The sequence below is a fragment of the Macrosteles quadrilineatus genome, unplaced genomic scaffold, assembly GCF_028750875.1.
Source record: "Macrosteles quadrilineatus isolate MER2022 unplaced genomic scaffold, UCM_ALF_1.0 Scaffold_5__1_contigs__length_97177068, whole genome shotgun sequence".
Lineage (NCBI taxonomy): Eukaryota > Metazoa > Arthropoda > Insecta > Hemiptera > Cicadellidae > Macrosteles > Macrosteles quadrilineatus.
In genome coordinates, this window is record NW_026542598.1 from 20,940,140 (window position 1) to 20,960,170 (window position 20,031).

Consider the following 20,031-nt stretch of genomic DNA (forward strand, 5'->3'; position numbering starts at 1 on the left):
TTCACCATTCTTTAAGTTTTTGTAAACACTTCAAGATAATGTGTCACTTGAATAGGATTTACTTTAAAATATTTGAGTTGCCTTTAAAATTCCCTCTTTTTGGGGGACACTCAAAATCATCAAATGAAACTTCATACTAAGATTGCAACACCACCAAAAGGATATTTCTGTATATTTACTTAGAAAAATATTAGAGGAGGGGGGGGGGGTCTTGACTTTTTATTCACCCCTTATTTAACCAATTCCATAGTGAATTGCAAGAAATGTCAAAAAGGTTAATGGCTTTAACAAGCCAATTAAGAACAACAGAAAAAAACCTTCATTTTGTAAATATTTTGTAAATTTGTATCATTTTTATAGATATATTTTTAGGTTAATATAAATAATGTTTATGCTTAAAACGTATTAAACTCTTTAATTATATACTACCCTCATACATGAGTTGAAAACGCTTAATTTGAGACATAAATAATGCCTTTCGGACTATTACTTCAAAAGATACAGCAAAAAATCTAAATTTCCAAGATGGCGGCAGTTTTTTCAAGATGGCGGCCGTTCCCCAACTGGGATTTCTTGGGACTTTGTGTGGGCCACTCAGGACATTGTTCTGAACGTTTCCACCAATTTTCAGCCTGTTATCAATTTTGTCCGGGTCAAGGTCATTTTTTGTCTAATTGCACTGGACTATATGTATGGAATTGCCATTCTTTCTTGTTTGATGTTTTTAGATTTCTTGTTTTTCATAGTTTTGTTTGTCTTGATTGTAAGTTCTGGTTTATGGCTTAAGACTGATGACCTTTTTCGATCGACCAGCTTCCTTATAAAGAAGTAGTAAAAGAACTCTGCAATGCTCAGAAGACTTGCTCCAAGAAAAAATCCTATTGTTCCTCCCATGGAAACTGGAAAAGACAGTATGATTGAAATAACCAAGTAAAACATCACACTAGAAATAGTTTCACAAACAAAGTCACAAGTTTAATTTGCGATATCAATGACAGGAACGATCGTCGACAAGTCAACGATGATAATATTAACAATGATTCTACTTATCTTACTAATCTTACTAATATTATAAATGTGAAAGTTTGTGTGTTTGTTTGTTTGTTTAAGTGTTTGAAGTTCAATCACCCATAAACCACTGGACGGATATGGGCTGAAATTTGGCATGATGATAGCTTACATTCCCGATTAACATATAGGCATATTCTTATCCCAAAAATCCATCCGCCCCAGTGGCTCTGTAGTTCCCCATGTTAACCTTATGAGTATTCATATTTAAAGGGAATTAAAGAATTTAGTCAGCTGTTTCAACTAAAAAAGTTGGTTCTATGATATGGAAAAGCATTAAAAAGTTATAAGATTTACCAACAGGGTGCAGCACTGTATTTTTTTTTGCAATTATGAAAACAGCTAATTTGAGCTAAGCAGCAACAAAAAACTGTGATTCGCAATGAAAACTGTCAAAGTAGGATTGTTTACAGTTATGTTTATGTTTTTCATTTCATGAATAATTAGTGATATTTTGCGAATTATTGATAATTTTTTTTTCTCTATTGTTTAGGTGAAGTGGTAGAACATTATGGCTATGGTCACAGAAAACATACTACTATAACCCAGAATGCCAACCGCATGGTAAAAAGCATTAAGTGTTTTGAGAGAGCTTTGCCTGTCAATCGTAGGCAGCGCCACCAGCGTTGCTATGCTGAGTGCATGGCAACGCTGGTGGCGCTGCCTACGATTGACAGGCAAAGCTCTCTCAAAACACTTAATGCTTTTTACCATGCGGTTGGCATTCTGGGTTATAGTAGTATGTTTTCTGTGCTATGGTAGATGTGTAATACTATAGAATACTGTAAATTTAAAAAAACAAATTTTAACTGTGTCCTCCCTTATTGCAAACGCAAAGCTTGAGTATAACTGCAATCAGCATTTTATACTTATATTCCAACCCCGTACGAAGGACGGGTACTCTGCTATTACATTATAAAGATCAATAATGCATCTAGAAACAAAACACCTCTGCAAAATAATGCAAACCAATTTTATTGTATTAATAGCATATATTAACTACTTGCTTATATCATCAGGTAGTTATAAATCTCTAAGAATCATATTGGAACTTAGAGAAACTGATAGAAATGAGAATTTTAAAAAGATCATTCAACAAAATGGGTCGGAATGATGTGTTATGCCTTTATCATGTCCGGTTGGAATGATGTGTAGTTTTTATAATGTTGGGTTGAAATAACTAGTTGTATTTTGCAAACCACTGTCAGTTACAACTAGACAACTTACCTACAAGTTCTAGTGGAGATCGAACAACTTTTCTGATGAATTGCTCTTTTGGTAATGAGTCCATCTCAATTGAAATTTTGGAGCCAAATCTTCCATAAATTGTTTCATTGTACTCTTCATTTCTAAAAATATATAAAAAAAGTTTGAATATAATGTGTTCAAAGTACGAGGTACATTGTATGATTGTATCTTGAATTATTCCAAAGTCTCGACCTTGAGAAAAACCTTTGACTTTAATTGTAGTAAGCGAGCTGAAAGGGCAACATTGTTCTCAGTTCAGCTACTACTTGAGGAAAGGTCAGCTGCCGGCTGCTGGCACTAAGCCACCATAGCAGGAGGTGTTGTCATTTAAGCTGTCTTCTTTACTTTCGAAAACAAGCCATAGCAATTTTCAGTGGCCCTTTCTGTGTGTTTACCAAAAGTAAGATGATCAATAGAATATAGTAACTCACAAGCCAGTGGTCCTAGAGACGATCGTGTACTCAGGCTCATTACAACTGGGGAGACAATCGCACACAAGTCCAAGCTTTTCTGTGTAATCTGCAGTTCTTAAAGATCTTAGTGTGTCTGAAAAATTATAAACCAATAAAACCCAGCTATAATATTCATGATTAGAGCAACAGAAGTCTAAGAAAAATCAGTAACATTTCTACCTTTTAGACAGGTTTAAATCCGAATCCTGTTCTTGGTCATAGGGTTGCCAATAAACGGGCCTGGTTAAAGAACCATAAAATCTTAGTCAGTGGTATCCAAGCAACACAGACCGCTACACTAGCTAGAATTACAAACATACCTAGGTGTGAGTATGTTTCAAAATAATAAATATGAAGTAGTGAGTAAGTAATAAGTAGCAATTTCAGTTAAGATGTATTTTTTATCATGTAATTTAACATTATTGCCACATTTAAGATGTTTTAAGGAAAAAAGGTAGCTTTGAGTAGAAAAGAGGCAGATTTTATCAATACTGCTCACTCTTCCCCTGCCTATCCTATTGGATAAAAACACAAAGGTATTTTGCAAAACTGAGACTTAGTATGCTGATAAGAGTAGTGTAAGATATTTTTTCTGAAGTTAACTTGATGTTGAGTTAGAAACTAACCTGAAACATTGGAGAGGCATATCAACCCAGTCAAGTTGCATGTGGCTACACCAGCTGCAAATAAAACACAACCATTTCTTAGTTATAATCTTGATTATGGATAGACATAGTAGAAGTTTATAAAATAACGTAAAGGTCAGTAAAAAAAGGTCAGGGTTTACACTACAAAAACCTTAGCAATATTGATGTTATTAGAAAATAAAGATGTGAATGAAGATATAATCTTTGTTAATACAACTAGACATTCCATCCCCATATATGTTGAAGTTGGCGCCACTTTTTAAATAAAAATTTTCATAGTTGGTGTGAGCTACCAACAGATTGTGCTGATTTATGTAGAATATCCAAAAATGTAACAAGTCAAACTAATGGAATGACTTATTGCACAGTTAAGGGATTAGTCATGATACTTCAGCTCTTGTACAACCAGTACTATTGCTAGACACCCCTTAAATGCACCATTATAATGTTTCTTCTGTACCTTACTTTGCTGTGCTTATTGTGAACTATAGCAACTAACTTTTTTGAGAAAGTAGACACTGGTGCACTCTATGACTGGCTCACACATGTTCTCTTTAATAAAAAAAGGCGACAGTTGGTCCATATGATTTTTTTGGCCAATAAAAGCTGTGTATCCTGACTTGCTTACTGGATTGCCAGTTTTAAATATAAAATCTGTGACATTTCACCGCATGAAAACTGTCAACCAAAACCTGAAATCTACAGATATATCCAAAAACCCTCCTGTTGCGACCACACTCGTCCGCTCTATGTTGCTTTCACACAAAATGCGGGTAGCCTAGATCTACCAATTTTCGGCATAAAGTGATGCAAGCAGTTGCAGTATTGTATCTGGGCCTGAGCCCGACAGTCTACGACACATGCAGAGTAGCTGTACAAGCTGTAAGTCTGAAGGTAGTTTTCATCAGGGAACCGACAGTTCCTTTGACTGATTGAAACTTTCTTCACGTATGGATCATTTTTTATCTCTTTGACCTGAAATAATAAATAAATAAATTTACTGTATCAAACTCTATCCACTTTAAGGCAAGCTACACAATATAGTCTGTTGAATTGCAGTTTGCTCCAAGGATGGATTGCTGCAAATAATCGAAAATGTCGGCCAGAACAAGGCTGTTATATCTTGTAGGAAAATATTTGACAGTCTTCTTATTTGACCTTGTAATTAAATTAATTTGGTTAATTCATTATGGTGTTATAACCTACAAATTAACAATATATTGAAAATTGTGTAAATATCTTGTCTGCTCATAGAAATCCTTCAAATTGTATTTAACAACTAGTTTCAGCACCATCCTCATTACTTACAAGAATTCAGACATTAATTTGTCTATTGTAGTCCTTATTGACTAGTGACTTAAAAGACTCCTGTTGAGTTCACAGTTAGAAAAATGTAAGGAAAAATATGAGCTTTTAATTTATTTGTGACAAGCACCTAGCTACAAAGCTAATGACATTTTTGATTTTAATGTGACAGACTGAAATCATTTTAATCACTTGAAAATCAATCATGTTCAGCAACATTATCAAATAAAAACCTTCAAATCCCCCCAGCCTTTAACCTTTAAATGTATGATGCCATCTATTGAATCATGGTGACTTTGGTTAGACATTCTATGAAATTCTAATCTGATAAGAGAAAAAGGGCGAAGTACCTGAAACCTCATGTCAAAGATATTTCCCCAAGGGATAATCTCCTGCTCTTGTTGAGGGTGGTTTAAAAATGGCACATCTTCTGGAGCATGAAGAACAACCTGGCAGTTAAAAACACATCGTCATAATGCTACAAACACAGCTGTTTTAGTTTAAACTCATTTTATTGTTGTTCTTAACTAGCCCATTTTAGTTGTATAATAAACAAAAAAAAATACAGAAGCTTATTTTAAAGTAAATTTACACTTTAACCTAGACAACAGTTATTTTAGTTACTTTTTATGAAGTAATTGCAGTTTTAGCTACACACCTACTCCATAAGTGGGCAATAAAAATTTATATTCTTCATGCAAATACTTATGTGAAGAACAATAATTGTTTTGTAAGTTTGGGTTGTTGAAGTCATATAATATTCTATATTCAACATGTAGCTAGCTAGATCTTCTCAATGTTAAAATTATTTCAACTGAACATTAGAAACGTGCTAAAAATAAACATAACCATCATCTTATACTGACAAACATGAGGAGTGATTTGGAAAGTACAGATAACCTAAAAAACAAAAAAAAACTGAGACACACTGATTGTTTAGTTATTAAATAGATTGATGGTGATCATGGACTTTAATGAAGTGTAACATTAAAAATACCCCCGCCGCAGCAAACCTGCCGTCTAAGCGAATTTCCATTTGGCTGAATTGATTTTCAATTGATCTATTTAAATAACATTAGGTTTAACGAGTACCTAGGTTTGCTGCTACAAGGAAACTAATAAATAGTGTGTTTTAAGTAAAATAATTATTGCTTAGTATAAAATGAATATATTTGCCAAGTTTGATCAAAAGATATCCATAAACAAGCAAACTACAACATTTTACAATATTCTCCATAAGAATAACATGGGAATTTTAAATTTAATTTTTTTTTAGTTTTCTCCGTAACCAATAACCGTACAAAAACACTTTGATATACTGAATTGTTTGTTTTTTTAAGCTCTTTAAGAAGGTTTAGAGAAAAATTGGAAAATTTTGTGTTTTGAGGGTCAAAAGTGAGAAAAACCAATTTTTACCCCATAAAACCCCCCATAAAATCTTGTTCCCATGGTCCGATCATGCTGGATCGCGAACTCATTCAAGTTTATCCCGCCTTACACCTTCAAACCAAATTTCATCAAAATCGGATAAAAATTACTCAAGTTATCGTGTTCACGGACACATATATATATAAATCTATATATATATATATATATATATATATATACATATATAAAAATTTGAACGAATGGTGTTTTTGGCCTCTGGGGACATCAAAATGAAAAAGTAAATCGGTCCCGGGCCTAAGTCTTACCATGAGACCTACGGTAATAGCTACTTCCCTATAGGGAAATTCGCTAAAAGTATAACATGTATTGGTTTTGTTACTATTCAATCAAGATTGAGTAAATACTGCAACTAGTAGTTAATAATACGTCAAAGTCAACAACCCTTAAAACCACCAACAACATTATCGTGGTTTATTATGGTTTCAGCATATTTGACTCATCTTGGTTTTAAACCAAAATGAATTTTACCATTAAACTAAAATGACTTTTACCATTAAACCAAATGACACATTCTTCGTAATTCTCTAGTGGGCATTGCCATTGATTAATGGCGACACAAAAAAACAAACATGAATCTGGACATAGTTATTATATTTAGCGATTTTAATAAACCACTTTATTTTGTGTTATTGATCTAAAATGTGTACTTACTTTCACTTTTTCGTATGCTCTGAACTCCAGTTTTCCTGGCCCAGTTTTCCAATTTTGAGTCATATCTAAAGGGAATTTGCTCCTGAAATACAAATTATTTTATTTTTAACTGATTTTAAAAAGGTTTTGAACAAATAAATTTATGCTAATGGGGTTTCAAGAGTACCCTTCAAAAACACATTAGATGAAAAGGGAATCCTCATGTCTTAAAACTGGATTTGTTTTATGGCTGCATGGCAAATGTAGGTTTACAAGGAGTTAAGCTCTGTTACGGAAAAAAAACTAACAATACTTAAGTTTGTTTCAAAACGTTTTTGGTTTATTTTAGAGTTTATAGTTTTAAACGTATAGTAAAATCATTCAATAACTCTACAAACTACATTGGTTGGAATTTCGTTGAGAATATGTTCAAATCCATCCAAAGAAGCACTTCTGTGTTTAACTTAATTTTGGGTTATTTGTTATCAATGGCATGTTTGTATATTTTATATGAATTTTTTCACGCAGTCTTATGTTTTATACGTTACAGAAAAAAGGTAGTCGGAACAGCTACATTTAAATTAAACCTTATTGAAAAACAGAAGTCGTCAATAATTAACTAAACTGTTGTCAAATTATTTGAATAAGTATTATAAAAATCAATTTACACTCACTTCTTTAACAGTAGAGAGTTTATGGTGTAACACGGGCCCTTTTCAGTCCTCAGAAGTCGAAAATACCTACAGCATTTGAATTGAAGTCCATTGAACTTGCATTCTCCCAAAAGTTCGTTGCATGGAGCACGAACCTATAGCAATTATTGTAAAATACTAGTTTATGTTAGATGTTGTTATCTGATGATGTCCTAGGTTTAGTTGCAATCATGGTAGACTATGATAATGAATGTTTCAATGACTACGGGCAGTATTCACAATTTTGCCCAATCATGGAAGACCATGATGACGCCTAGTTGCCTCGGGACCACGCTAAAGTGCAAGTTTAGGCGGTAATACATTGATAATGTTTTTAAAGAACTACAAGACAAAAAAAATTGTGAACAAAAGCCTATAGTTTCAAAATCAACAAATAACGATCAATAAAATGTCAACCATTCAAAAAAATTCTGAAATAATCTCTTTATGCTTATTTAAAAAATTTAAATCAAACATGAACTTATAGTCTACCCTTCTGATCTTACAAAAATGGTAACTGTGTAAAAGGTTAGGCCTAACAGTAAATAAAAGGATGGTACCTAACTGATCTGTTTTCAACTTTAAAATAAATCAACATTAAATAAATAACAATTACTATGAAATAAATAACAGATAGCCTAATAAATCATTTTTTGGACCCCTTCAAATAGCAATTAAAAAAAAAGTTCACTAGTTTCAAAAACAACTTGCGGTACATGGCGGCACAATTATTGTCCTTGCTGGTGGTAGGCGGTGGTGGTAGAAGGTGGTGGGTGGTTTAATGGTCCCCGGAGAAGCTGGGCCCTTGGCAGCCCAAGGAGGAGGAAGATGGAGTGTCCTCCCGGGTGACCCTCTCCAAAGACAGCAGCTGAACGAAACCTCCAATCCGGGAACTAGGTATCCAGAGTAGATATTCAGAGAATAGGTATCCACGGGAGAGGTATCCAGAGGATATGTATTCAGAATATTCACAGGAGTATTTGTTTAAACCTGTCGTTCCACATTGTTTTGACCTGAATTAGTTTTCACAACAACTACGAACAGGTATCCAGAGTTCCAAAGGATAAGTATATATACACAGAGAAGAAGTATCCAGAGGATAGGTGGAGAGGTATCCAGAGGAGAGGTGGAGAGGTATCCAGAGGAGAGGTGGAGAAGTATCCAAAGGAGAGGTATCCAGAGGAGATGTATCCGGAGGAGAAGTGTCCACAGGATAGGTATCCACAGGAGTTTGTCCATGTTCCACATTGGTTTGACCTGAATTAGTTTTCACAACAACTACGTTCAGTATATATATATAGGTATCCACGAGGGAGGTATCCATAGGATAGGTATCCACAGGAGAGGCATCCAGAGGGTATACGTATCCAGAGGGTATACGTATCCAGAGGAGAAGTGAAGTATCCAAAGGAGAAGTATCCGGAAGAGAAGTATCCACAGGATAATTATCCAGTAATTTGTTTAAATATATGTTCCTATATATCCAAAAGAAAGTATCCTTTGGATATATTTGAGAGGTATCCAGAGGAAAGAGTATCCAGAGGATATGTATCCACAGGAGAGGCATCGAAAGGAGATATCCAGAGGAGAGGTATCCAGAGGAATAGGTATCCTGAGGACAAGTATCCAAAAGGAGATGTATCCAGAGGAGAGATATCCAGAGGAGCTGGAGAAGTATCTGCAGGAGAGGTATCCACAGGAGAAGTATCCAGAGTATAGGTACCCACAGGAGAGGTATCTGGATATAAGTAGAGGTATCCAGAGGAGAAGTATCCACAAGCTAGGTATTTATAAGAGATGTATCCAGAGGATAGGTGTATAGAGGAGAGGTATCCAGAGGAGTATTTGTTTAAACATATGTTCCTCATTAGTTTGGCCTGAATTAGTTTTCACAACAACTACGAACAGTATTTACAGGTATTGTATATATAAAGGTATCCACGAGGGAGGTATCCAGAGAAGAAATACACAGGAGAGGTATCTAGTAAACTAGGTATTCAAAGGAGAAGTATCCATAGGAAAGGTATCCAGAGTATAGGTATCCACAGTTGCTTGAAAATTTACAAGAGAAAAGGGAAAATAGGTATCCACAGGAGAGGTACCAAGAGGAGAAGTATCCACAGGAGAGGTATCCAAAGGAGAAGTATCCAGAGGAGAAGTATCCATAGGAGAGGTATCCAGAGTATAGGTATCCACAGGTGCTGGAAAATTTACAAGGGAAAAAAATCTTCAGCAGTGCACAAGGGACAGAAGAGGTGATCAAGCTCTCTGGCCCAGTGCACACTTCCCACTCAGACACAAGAGTAATGAAAGGTGGCCTACGGAATTGTTCCACGGAAAGGCTTAAGATGAGAAACGTGAGCCCTCGGAAAACTTCTCCAGTTTGCGGATCTCCCAGCCGCACGGAGAAGAACTTCAAGATGCGGTGGGGACCTGACCACCGATGGGACAACTTAGCAGCTCTCTTGTCCACGGTTGAACTGACTTGATGAGCCTTACAGAAAACCAAATCCCCCACCTGGAAAGGATTGTCTAACCGATCCGATTGTGCTTTCTCCAGACCAAATCCCTAGCTCTGATCAAGTTCCTCCTAGCCGTCTGCCAAGTTGCCTTGACATTGGCAGCTACAGGGGGTGGCAGAAGGTCGCCAATTTCCCACAAATTTGCCAAGAGATTATTGGTTGGATAGCCCAGTAACAACTCGAAAGGGACCGCCTTGTGACTCTCATGGTGTGCAGTGTTGAAAAAAAATTGAATCCAAGGGAGTTCCTGATCCCAAGGGGTCTGCTTGTCAGCATGGAAAGCTATGAGAGCGGATTGAAGATTTCGGTTGAACATCCCAGCGTGGGAAGGCTGTGGGTAGTAAGGAGAAGTAGTCACATGGCTGATACCGTGCCCAAAGCACATATTTTTGAAAAGGTGAGAAACGGACTGAGTTCCGTTGTAGGAAACAATATTGAGTATACGCAAGTTTACACACTAAAGTATAGCCAGCTGCTTGACTATAACGTTATTTGGATGAATTTTTGTTTAACATTATGTTACATTGTTTAATTTAACATTCAAACCAAGAAATTTAGCTTGATTGAAGTGGAACTTTAAAATATTGTTTTGTTGGCGGAGTGGTTTCTGATGCATCTAACTTTCTTTAAACGAGCAAACAAGAAAAGAAATGGGTAAACATTTTTAGACATTGTAGGACATAGTAGGATGTCACCGATTTTGGTAGCCAAATTGAAAATTTTAGCAAAGTTTGAACGACTCAGTATTACGAAAAATATAGGGCTTTCGTTAAACTTGAACTTACGTCAAAGAGACACATCAGGCTTATAGCGACGAAATACACCATATTACTTACGGTATGTTTTGGCTATATTAAACATTCTGTTTATTTACCTGTCTCACAATATCTTCAAAGTCCTGACTGCAGTTGATCGTTTTGCCACAATGAGCAGAACAAGTGTAGCAGGTGCCGTAGTAGAAGGCGATATCACGGAGGAAAAAGTCTAGATTCATGTTACGATCTTCTCCGTAAAGCCTAAAATAATGGTTATTGTAACAATTAATTTGTGGATCTATTTCTTACTTTTCACTCTTGTACAGCAGTCTTGACTTAAAACAATTTTTGTAGTTTCATAGTTTCTCATTGTTCGAATGATAAAGATGGCATCTGTCTACAAATCTATTATTTATGTTTGTCACACTAGAATTTTAAAATATTGACGATTTACGTTTTATAATATAAATTATATCCGACTGTAGTTTTTGCAAATGACCAAAAACGACATAGTAGGGCTATGGACAATGATATCGTTTCTCAAACAATGGGCGTTAAGAGACTAATAACGAACTAACCTGTAAAAATCATATAAATAGCAATGATAAATATAAATAAATACCCCCGCCGCAGCAAACCTGCAGACTAAGCGAATTTCAACTCGTCTGATTACATTTTTACTAAAATATTTCCATAAATAAGACATATTATTCTCTATTTAAATAACATTAGATTTAACGAGTGCTTAGGTTTGCTGCTACGGGGAAGGCAAAAAGTGTTTTTTGACCATACGTCAATAGTATAGGATGAAATAAATAAATTTGCCAAATTTTATCAATATATACCCATAAACAAGTAAACTACAACAATTTTCATTTTCTCCATAAGAATAACATGGGAATTTTTAATTACACTATTTTTGAATTTTCTCCGTGACCGTTAGGCATACAACAGCGCTTCAATATACTAAATTATTTCTTTTTTTAAGCTCTACAAAACGGTTTAGAAAGAAATCGCAAAATTTTTTGTTTTTAGGTTCAAAAATGGGAAAAACCCATTTTTACCCCATAAAACCCCCCATAAACCCCCGTTCCCATGGTCCGATTATGCTGGATCCCGAACTCGTTCGAATAAACGTAGGTTTACACGTTTGTACCAAATTTCATCAAAATTGGATCATTTTTGCTCGAGTTATCGCGCTAACGGACACACACATATATATATATAAATATATATATAAATATATATATAAATATATATATATATATATATATATATATATATATATATATATATATATATATATATATATATGAATTTGAACGGATGGTGTTTTTGGCCTCTAGGGACCTCAAAATGAAAAATTAAATCGGTCTCGGGTCCAGGTCTTACCATGAGTACTACGGTAATAGCTTATTCCCTATATGGGAAATTCGCTAAAAACAAATAAACAATACAAACAAACATAAAATAAATCAAAATTAATAAAATAAACACAACAAAACGTTAAATACAAAAATTTAATTTGTTGTCATAAGAACTGGGAGGGCCAATGTGATCTTAGCGCAGATTAATATAAACTAGAGGTCGCCCCGTGGTCGAAAACTCGACCAAACACAATGTACAATAATTGTATGCATTGTGAAACCTTTTCTATTTTCACCTCACGCTGTAAATAAAACATGTGATTGGAATTTCTTCAATTTGTTTTCATTTTCTGTTTATATTCCATTGTTATTTCGCCACCAGCATGGCAACCCGTAATGTCCATGTTAACTTTTTTTAATGTTAAATTAATTTGTTGTGCTTATCTTGAGCATATTTTAATTTATAAAGGCACATCTACAGGCAAAGATCTTCCTAACAGTAGGCGTAGATTTTCCCTGCGATGCACACTGATCTGAGAAGAAATGGTTTTCAAGAAAATGCTTGCTTATAGGATACAAACAAATTTTCTAGGTGTTATATAAGAGATTTAAACCAATGATCAAAATCGTTGTATGGTCTAAAACTAACCCAAACTTCACTTGATAATTCATTGGGCTTACAATCTCAAAAGGGTCCTGGGTTCTGGATAAGGAAATAACAGTGGTCCCAGTCAGTAACTGAGCCTTTCAGTAAATATATCCCTGAAATATATACACCATTTAAAAAAGAAGTACCACAACCTTGTAGCATAAACGCATAAACGAGTAAACCTACTTAATTATTTACCAATAACCTGGATGGAAAAACTTAAATAGATGTGAAGTAAAATTTTGTTAGAAAAGCCATCTTAAGGAATCTTTTTTCTAACTGGCTAAAGAAATAACTGATTTAGTCAACAAAAAAAGCTACACAGGTCACCCACTTCATTTTACATTTCCCCTGCATACGCACATAAAGTATGTCACTGTCTGCTGTCTTAGGGAAGTGAAACAAGTATCTTTGTTGAAAAGCGTTATGGCAACCTTTGAATTATGCCAAATTTTTTTGTTATGAATTTTTTTCCTACGACTGTTTTAAAGTAACAGTTTCAGTTCAGTTCTTAGAGTTTAAAAGTTTCACATAACAGCATCGTTTACTTTCATAACAGCATAGATTTACTCATGACAACACGGGTAACGGACCAATGAAGTTCTCAAGTAATCAGCTGTTCAGGCCAATTAAATTGTTGAATAGTGAAATTACTTTGGTACAAAATAAACGGACCAATGAAGTTCTCAAGTAATCAGCTGTTCAGGCCAATTAAATTGTGGAATAGTGAATTTACTTTGGTACAAAATAAACAGACCAACGAAGTTCTCAAGTAATCAGCTGTTCAGGCCAATTAAATTGTTGAATAGTGAAATTACTTTGGTACAATGTTTCGTTGCATCACTGTCAGTGGCAATGAGAGGTTATAAACGAAAACATAACCTCTCTTAGAAGTTATGAGTAGTGATTTTTAGTTATTAAACACTGTCATAGGTAAAGTAGTGTACGCAACTCGCGTAAGTGTTAACGACACTCGTAGAAGTTTTTAAATTTTAAATTTTCAACTCGTGTCGTTAACGCTATCATTGCGCGATCGTTGCGTAAACTGCTAATGTCACAGGACGTTTCTTACAATATTAGGAAATGAATATGAAAACTACTTGACAAACCACTCACTTGGTTCCAGCATCAAACAGTTTGTCGGAGGACTCGAACTCGCAGACAGATATCGCAGGGAAGGTAGTGTTCCATTTCAAGTGGTTCGTCTCCACTACAAAACTGACGGCGTTGTTTTCATAGTTGTAAATATTTCCTCTCAGCACCAGTCCGGCTCCTATCAGACAAGATGTACATACAACTGCCCAGAATATCCTACAGAACACATTAGTATTTTAGTTCAACTTTGGAACTTTGTAGGTGATACCAAGGGGTGATATTCCATTATATTCCATTAAAGTTTGACTTGAGAGGTTTCTCCATTCTTAAATTTCACAGGTCTCCATGGCAGTGCCCTTCTACAATGTTTTTGTTTTCATTGAATGTTTAAATTATTTGTTTTCCACACTAGAACTAGAACATCAGGTTAAAACATTCAAGAATATTTTGTTACAATCGATGCTGTTCTTAATTCTTAAATCAATATATAACTTATATAAAATTCTTTCATAAATAATGTGAATACCTGCCGATTTCGCAACAGCTTTAAAACGCAGGTTAAAAAGTGCAGAGTTTAATATACATATTTAAATTTATGACGTTACAAGGTGCCTCAAATCTGAGCGAACCCACATTGTTTTTATAGTAATTTCGTCCACATTTTTGCTCAAACTTCTGTAAATAATGTCCAGTTATATTGAACCAGAAATAAGTTGTAAAAAATACATACCTTTCACTTATGTGTCTTTTAGAATCTATTATATAATGCAAGCCGTGAATAGAGCTGTGAGTAAAATACTCAATAATACGTTTAAGCATTGTGTATGAATATAAAAAACAACAAAACGCACAAGACTGTTAGCCAACGAATACTGAAATCTGGTGTCCAAATGCCCATCTCTACTGATCTTATCTACACATGCAATCGCTAAAAGCTTTCAGTTTAAAAGGATTCTTGTGTCTGTAATCAAAATAGTAGAATTGTATTGTATTTTATACTGTACACAATGAGTGATGTAAGTAAATGTGACAGTTTATATTTTAACAGTAAAATATGCAGTTTAAACATAAAATGGCTGCTGATTTCTATATATGATCCATTGTCGAGTTTCAATTATGACAAGTTTTTGCATTTTAAAAATAACAATTACTCTAAGTATTGTATTTTAACAGTAAAATATGCAGTTTAAACATAAAAAGGCTGCTGATTTCTCTGATCCATTGTCGAGTTTCAATTATGACAAGTTTTTGCATTTAAAAAATAACAATTACTCTAAGTTTGTTATTTTTTAGCTTTTAAAACAATACCACAGCTTGCTATAAACTTAGTTTATATTTGTTCGCAGCGAACTAATTGCAGATGGACATTCATTGGTCAATTTTTCAGTAGCCTACATACAAAAAGTGATAATTGCTCTTAATATGTTAAGGCTTTTTCCTTGATCTCGTAAATGTATGCGTTTACAATAAACATAATTAATTCAAACAGAAATAATCGTTAACCCCGCTCGTTACTTTGTACTCACACTTACAGGGACGATTTTGTGCCTCTACAACACTCTTTATTCCTCTTTCTCATTGACTTTTTAATACTGAAGTAGACATAAAAATTTCTATGAACAATCTTTGGCCAATTATCTATTCAAAGGAACATCAATCAAAGAGCCACAACCATAGTGTACCACAGTGTGAAATGTAGGCCATTTAGTCTTAGTTGATGTTCCAGTGAGTGTGATAAACATTTTTGACTAAAAACGTATTTTATGTCTTAAGGTGACATAATGTACACTATGTCATACAAAAATGGGTTATATTTGAGTTTGGCCGGGATTAAGCTGACATATTCGACATAAATGGGTAATTCACATCAACGCGCTCTGCCGGTGGTTGGTTTAATTCAACCATGGTCATTTTCTAAAACTGGCTTAAATACTATTACTGTACGAATTAATAACGGCTCACTGGACTTCTATTACACATCAACACCACAAACATTTCTTTTTCCTCTAACTAAATGTTCAAAATCAACGGTACTTGAATCAGCAACATACAATGTAGGCCGATAGATTGGGGTTTAATTGTTTGATGGTTAGGTTCGGAGACATGTTTTTAATGTGACCTTCCCACTTCCAAAACACCGGCCGTGTGATGTCCTGTCCATGAAATGTCATGGTGGACAATCATTGATAACGGAAGATGACAGATAACATGCAACGCTGCGGAAGTTTTCCCATGTTCAGCTTAGTAGTGGTGTTGGTTTTGTAGTGAAGCAGAGGATATGTGGAATTTTGTATACACGTGGATATTTTGTCTTTCTTTTGTCCATGCTCAGGTAAGAGATTTAGTGAGAGTTTTGAAGTATCTAAAATTAAGTGTCGTTGGAGGAGTGCTGTCGATTTCAATTTAGATACTTATCAGTACTAAATCAGACAGCACATATGGACTAGCTTTAGCCATTTTAGTAAAGAATACCATGATTGAATAAGACTCTCATCGAATCTACATCGAAGTTTTATTTTTTACTTGTTGCTGCTATGAAAGTTCATGGGGAGATAAAAGGTGCAAAATTTGTTTAAAGGCTCGTTAAAAAGTTGGAGTAAGGGAAATAACAGTACAGCAGCACTCTATGGTAATAAAAATTAGGTAAAATAAGGCTATGTTTAAAATTATTATTCCTTTGGTCAACAGTATGTGGTTGCACAAATTTTTTTCTGGTTTTACAACTAATAATCGTAATATATCAGCCGTTTTGTTATTCGATCTTATTGAACTTAGCGCCATTTGATAGAATCAAATGCTAGAAGTAAACTTTTTTACAAAATCAGCTGTTGGTATATTGCTATTTAAACTTTACAAAATAAAATGGCTGCTATTTTAAAATTGTTAATTGGGAAAATCTAATATTTTTTTAACATAGGTCTCCTTATTTTAAAATACAGTTCATAACAAGTTTCCTAAAGATGAGTTTGGAACAATTCAAAGATAAATATGTGTACCTACTCTACGACTATAATTTTAAATTACAATCCCAGCACCTTATCTTAAATGCTTTTCTTATTCTAAATACAGGGTATTTAACAGTTGCCTCGAATTCGATCGATTGCATATTATTACAGAAGTTATTTCAAAACGAATAACAGTCAGATTTACAATGAGTTTAAAAGAGTCAACTCAAAGATTACCGGTGTTTAACCCGTGGAAATACTCACGATGTATATACCAGTTCAATATACTATAATCAACATTTTCTGTAAATATTTTATCATGTTTCATAAGCTGATATTGTTTTTTAGTGTTTTCTACAAACATTTCCTGACTTTTTTTAAATACAACATAGATAGTTTACACATTTACTGTTTACAATATTATGTTCTTCTTCTTACTTTTAATTTCTGACAACAGCTGGAGTTTTATAACGATGTTTGTTTCTCATGTTAATCTTATGGAGAAATATGAAACTTTAAAGGGCCCCAGGTCCTCACTCTCTAATTATTTCCCTAAAAAGAATGTTTCCTGCACAACTTCACGTTAAGCACCAAAAACAGGCAAAAACATGTTCAGTAGTTTCGGAGGAGTAATTGTCACAAAAAACCTGCTTGCGTATTAAATAAGTACTAGTGATCGCCCTGTGGTCGAAACTCGACCAAAAATAATTAATGTACAGACTTCTCTATTTTCTCCCCACACTGTAAATAAAACATGTGATTGGAATTTCTTCCATTTGTTTTGATTTTCTGTTTACATTTTGTTGTTATTTCGTCACCATCATGGCAACCCATATGGTCCATGTTAATTTTTTGAAGTTTTCAAATTAATTTTTTGTGCTTATTTGTTAAATTATTTTAACTTTTAAAGGCATTCTGCACATCTACAGGAAAATTACTTTCCAACAGTATGCGTAGATTTTCCCTGCGATGCACACGAGCTGAGAAAAAAGGTTTTAAAGAAACATGCTTGCCTATTAATATATAGATAGATAGATATAGATATTGTTTGTTTTAACATAAATAAATATATACAAAATTTTCATTTTCAATTTTAATGTACAATTTATAAATTTTCTGTGACGGGTCATTTTTAGCCTTTGAATTGAATTAAAAACGAATGTCAATGAAACGGTTGGAAAAATGAAAGGTTAAACAACCCCACTTACCCGGGGTCACTATTCAATTCAAAGAGAAAAAATCTTTAAAATAAAAAATAAAAGATGAGGTCAACACATACTTTTTCTTGAAAACTGAAATGCTGATCTGCGTGTTACCCGAGACAAAGCAGAGAGGAAGGTAAGATATCTAGTCCCGAAATAAAAGTATAACACTCTCTGAGGTATTCCGTGCTCGTCACTTCATAAATTGCGATGAAGTATTTCATCAGGAGAGTTGTTGGTAAACATTGGATACCTTTTCCTCCCCTTCGCACAATCTTTATCCTTCTCTTTCCTTTGTTATCCCTCTACCTCTCTATATACATTGTATCCTTGATCTTAGCCACATCACATATTAAAGGCGGATTTGATGGCGTTGGTTATAATAGTTTAAGGGTGTTTGGTCAAAAATTTGATGTCTTATTTTTTGTTATTGTTCAATTGTACTAAAAATTAGAGATACAAATATATAAGACAAAATTATTTATTTTGAATACTAAGCGTGATATGGAGCTTGAAAGTAGTAAATTTTTAATCTTTGGTACCAGTTCACAGGGAGAATGGGTAATGCGATTCTCACCAAAATTTGCATTCAGGTGTGGAAAAATAAGATAATAATCACTAGCTATTTAAAATTAAAAATTAAAAAAAAAATTAATTTTTTTTAATTTTTTAAAAAATAAAAAAATATTTTTACAAAATTTAAAAATAGCTGTTTGTTTTTGGGAAAAAATGTATATGTATGTTGGAATAAAAAAAACGATATGTTAACTCGTTTGGGCTGTGAATTCGTACCTTTGATGCCTTGCGCTGTCGGAGCACTACTCGTTGAGAGTGTGTACACTAACACCGGGGCTTTAGAATACAACGATAAACGTATTCTTTCAATGTTAAAGGATGTTAATAATTACGTGATGTTAAAGTATTCTAAAGCCCCGGTGTTAGTGCTCCGACAGCGCAAGGCATCAAAGGTACGAATTCACAGCCCAAACGGGTTAACATATCACATTTTTTTTATTCCAACATACAGATACATTTTTCCCAAAAACAAACAGCTTTTTTAAATAAAAAAAAATTTAATTTTTAAAAAAATTTATAAAAAATAAAATTAAAAATTTTTTTAAAAATTTTTAATTTTAAATAGCTAGTGATTATTATCTTATTTTTCCACACCTGAATGCAAATTTTGGTGAGAATCGCATTACCCATTCTCCCTGTGAATTGGTACCAAAGATGAAAAATTTACTACTTTCAAGCTCCATATCTCGCTTAATATTCAAAATAAAAAAAATTTTCTTATATGTTTGTATCTCTAATTTTTAGTACAATTAAACAATAACAAAACATTAGACATGAAAATTTGCGACCAAACACCCTTAAAGAATAATGACTTGGCTTTAATGGATTTTTGCTGTGTGACATTTTGTTTGCATTCTAATGCCGTATCTAAAAAAAACCTTTGGTTGGACAGTGTATGGTAGGGAACGATTTGTATTATCAAATTTATTTAGTTTGATTAATTTGAAATATTTACAATTATTCAAAAGTACGTTATTTTGATTTTGAAGGATTTAATTTACATTTTGGCTAATTAGCTTGTTTCTTATCTTTGGATTAGATTGACTCAGTTTTATTACCTTTTTACAGAACTTTAAAAATATTTTTTATCAATAGGGTATCTGCCTTTTCTCCATAATCGTACAACTATACAATTTGCCGATATTGCAATTTATTACTGTACAATACTGTTCCTGATAATCTTATGTTCACCCAGAGTGTCATGATATGAAGTTAACAAAATAAAAAGAGTGTTTAAGTATGTAACAAAAGTTAAACTTTAGACAGCACAAGACCAGGTCATTTTGTTACACGAATAAACAGTCTATTATATTTTTTACAGCACAGCAATGTTAATGGGGTTAAAACGCATGAAAATAAAGAACAACCTTTTGATAAATTAACCAAAACTTACAATTTATTAAAGACAACTGTTTGAATTGCAATCCTA

The 20,031-nt window shown here is 33.8% G+C and overlaps 2 protein-coding genes across 2 annotated transcripts in view; one reads left to right on the forward strand and one right to left on the reverse strand.

The window, feature by feature from the left end:
* Window positions 1-523: 523 nt before the first annotated feature.
* On the reverse strand, window positions 524-14,698 carry LOC128995469 (pickpocket protein 28-like). The gene is made up of 11 exons (XM_054420488.1): window positions 14,610-14,698; window positions 13,901-14,095; window positions 10,888-11,029; window positions 7,474-7,607; window positions 6,821-6,902; window positions 5,071-5,169; window positions 4,204-4,390; window positions 3,395-3,448; window positions 2,752-2,862; window positions 2,296-2,409; window positions 524-899 (listed from the first exon to the last, which is right to left on the reverse strand). The coding sequence occupies exons 1-11, from the start codon at window positions 14,696-14,698 to the stop codon at window positions 685-687; spliced, it is 1,422 nt and encodes a 473-aa protein (XP_054276463.1). The 3' UTR covers window positions 524-684.
* Window positions 14,699-16,132: 1,434 nt separating this feature from the next.
* Window positions 16,133-20,031, forward strand: part of LOC128995029 (uncharacterized) — a 29,759-nt gene continuing 25,860 nt past the window's right edge. Inside the window, exon 1 of the mRNA XM_054419898.1 lies at window positions 16,133-16,211. Within this exon, the coding sequence (XP_054275873.1) occupies window positions 16,158-16,211 (54 nt within the window). The 5' untranslated portion in view covers window positions 16,133-16,157. The remainder of the gene's footprint in view (window positions 16,212-20,031) is intronic.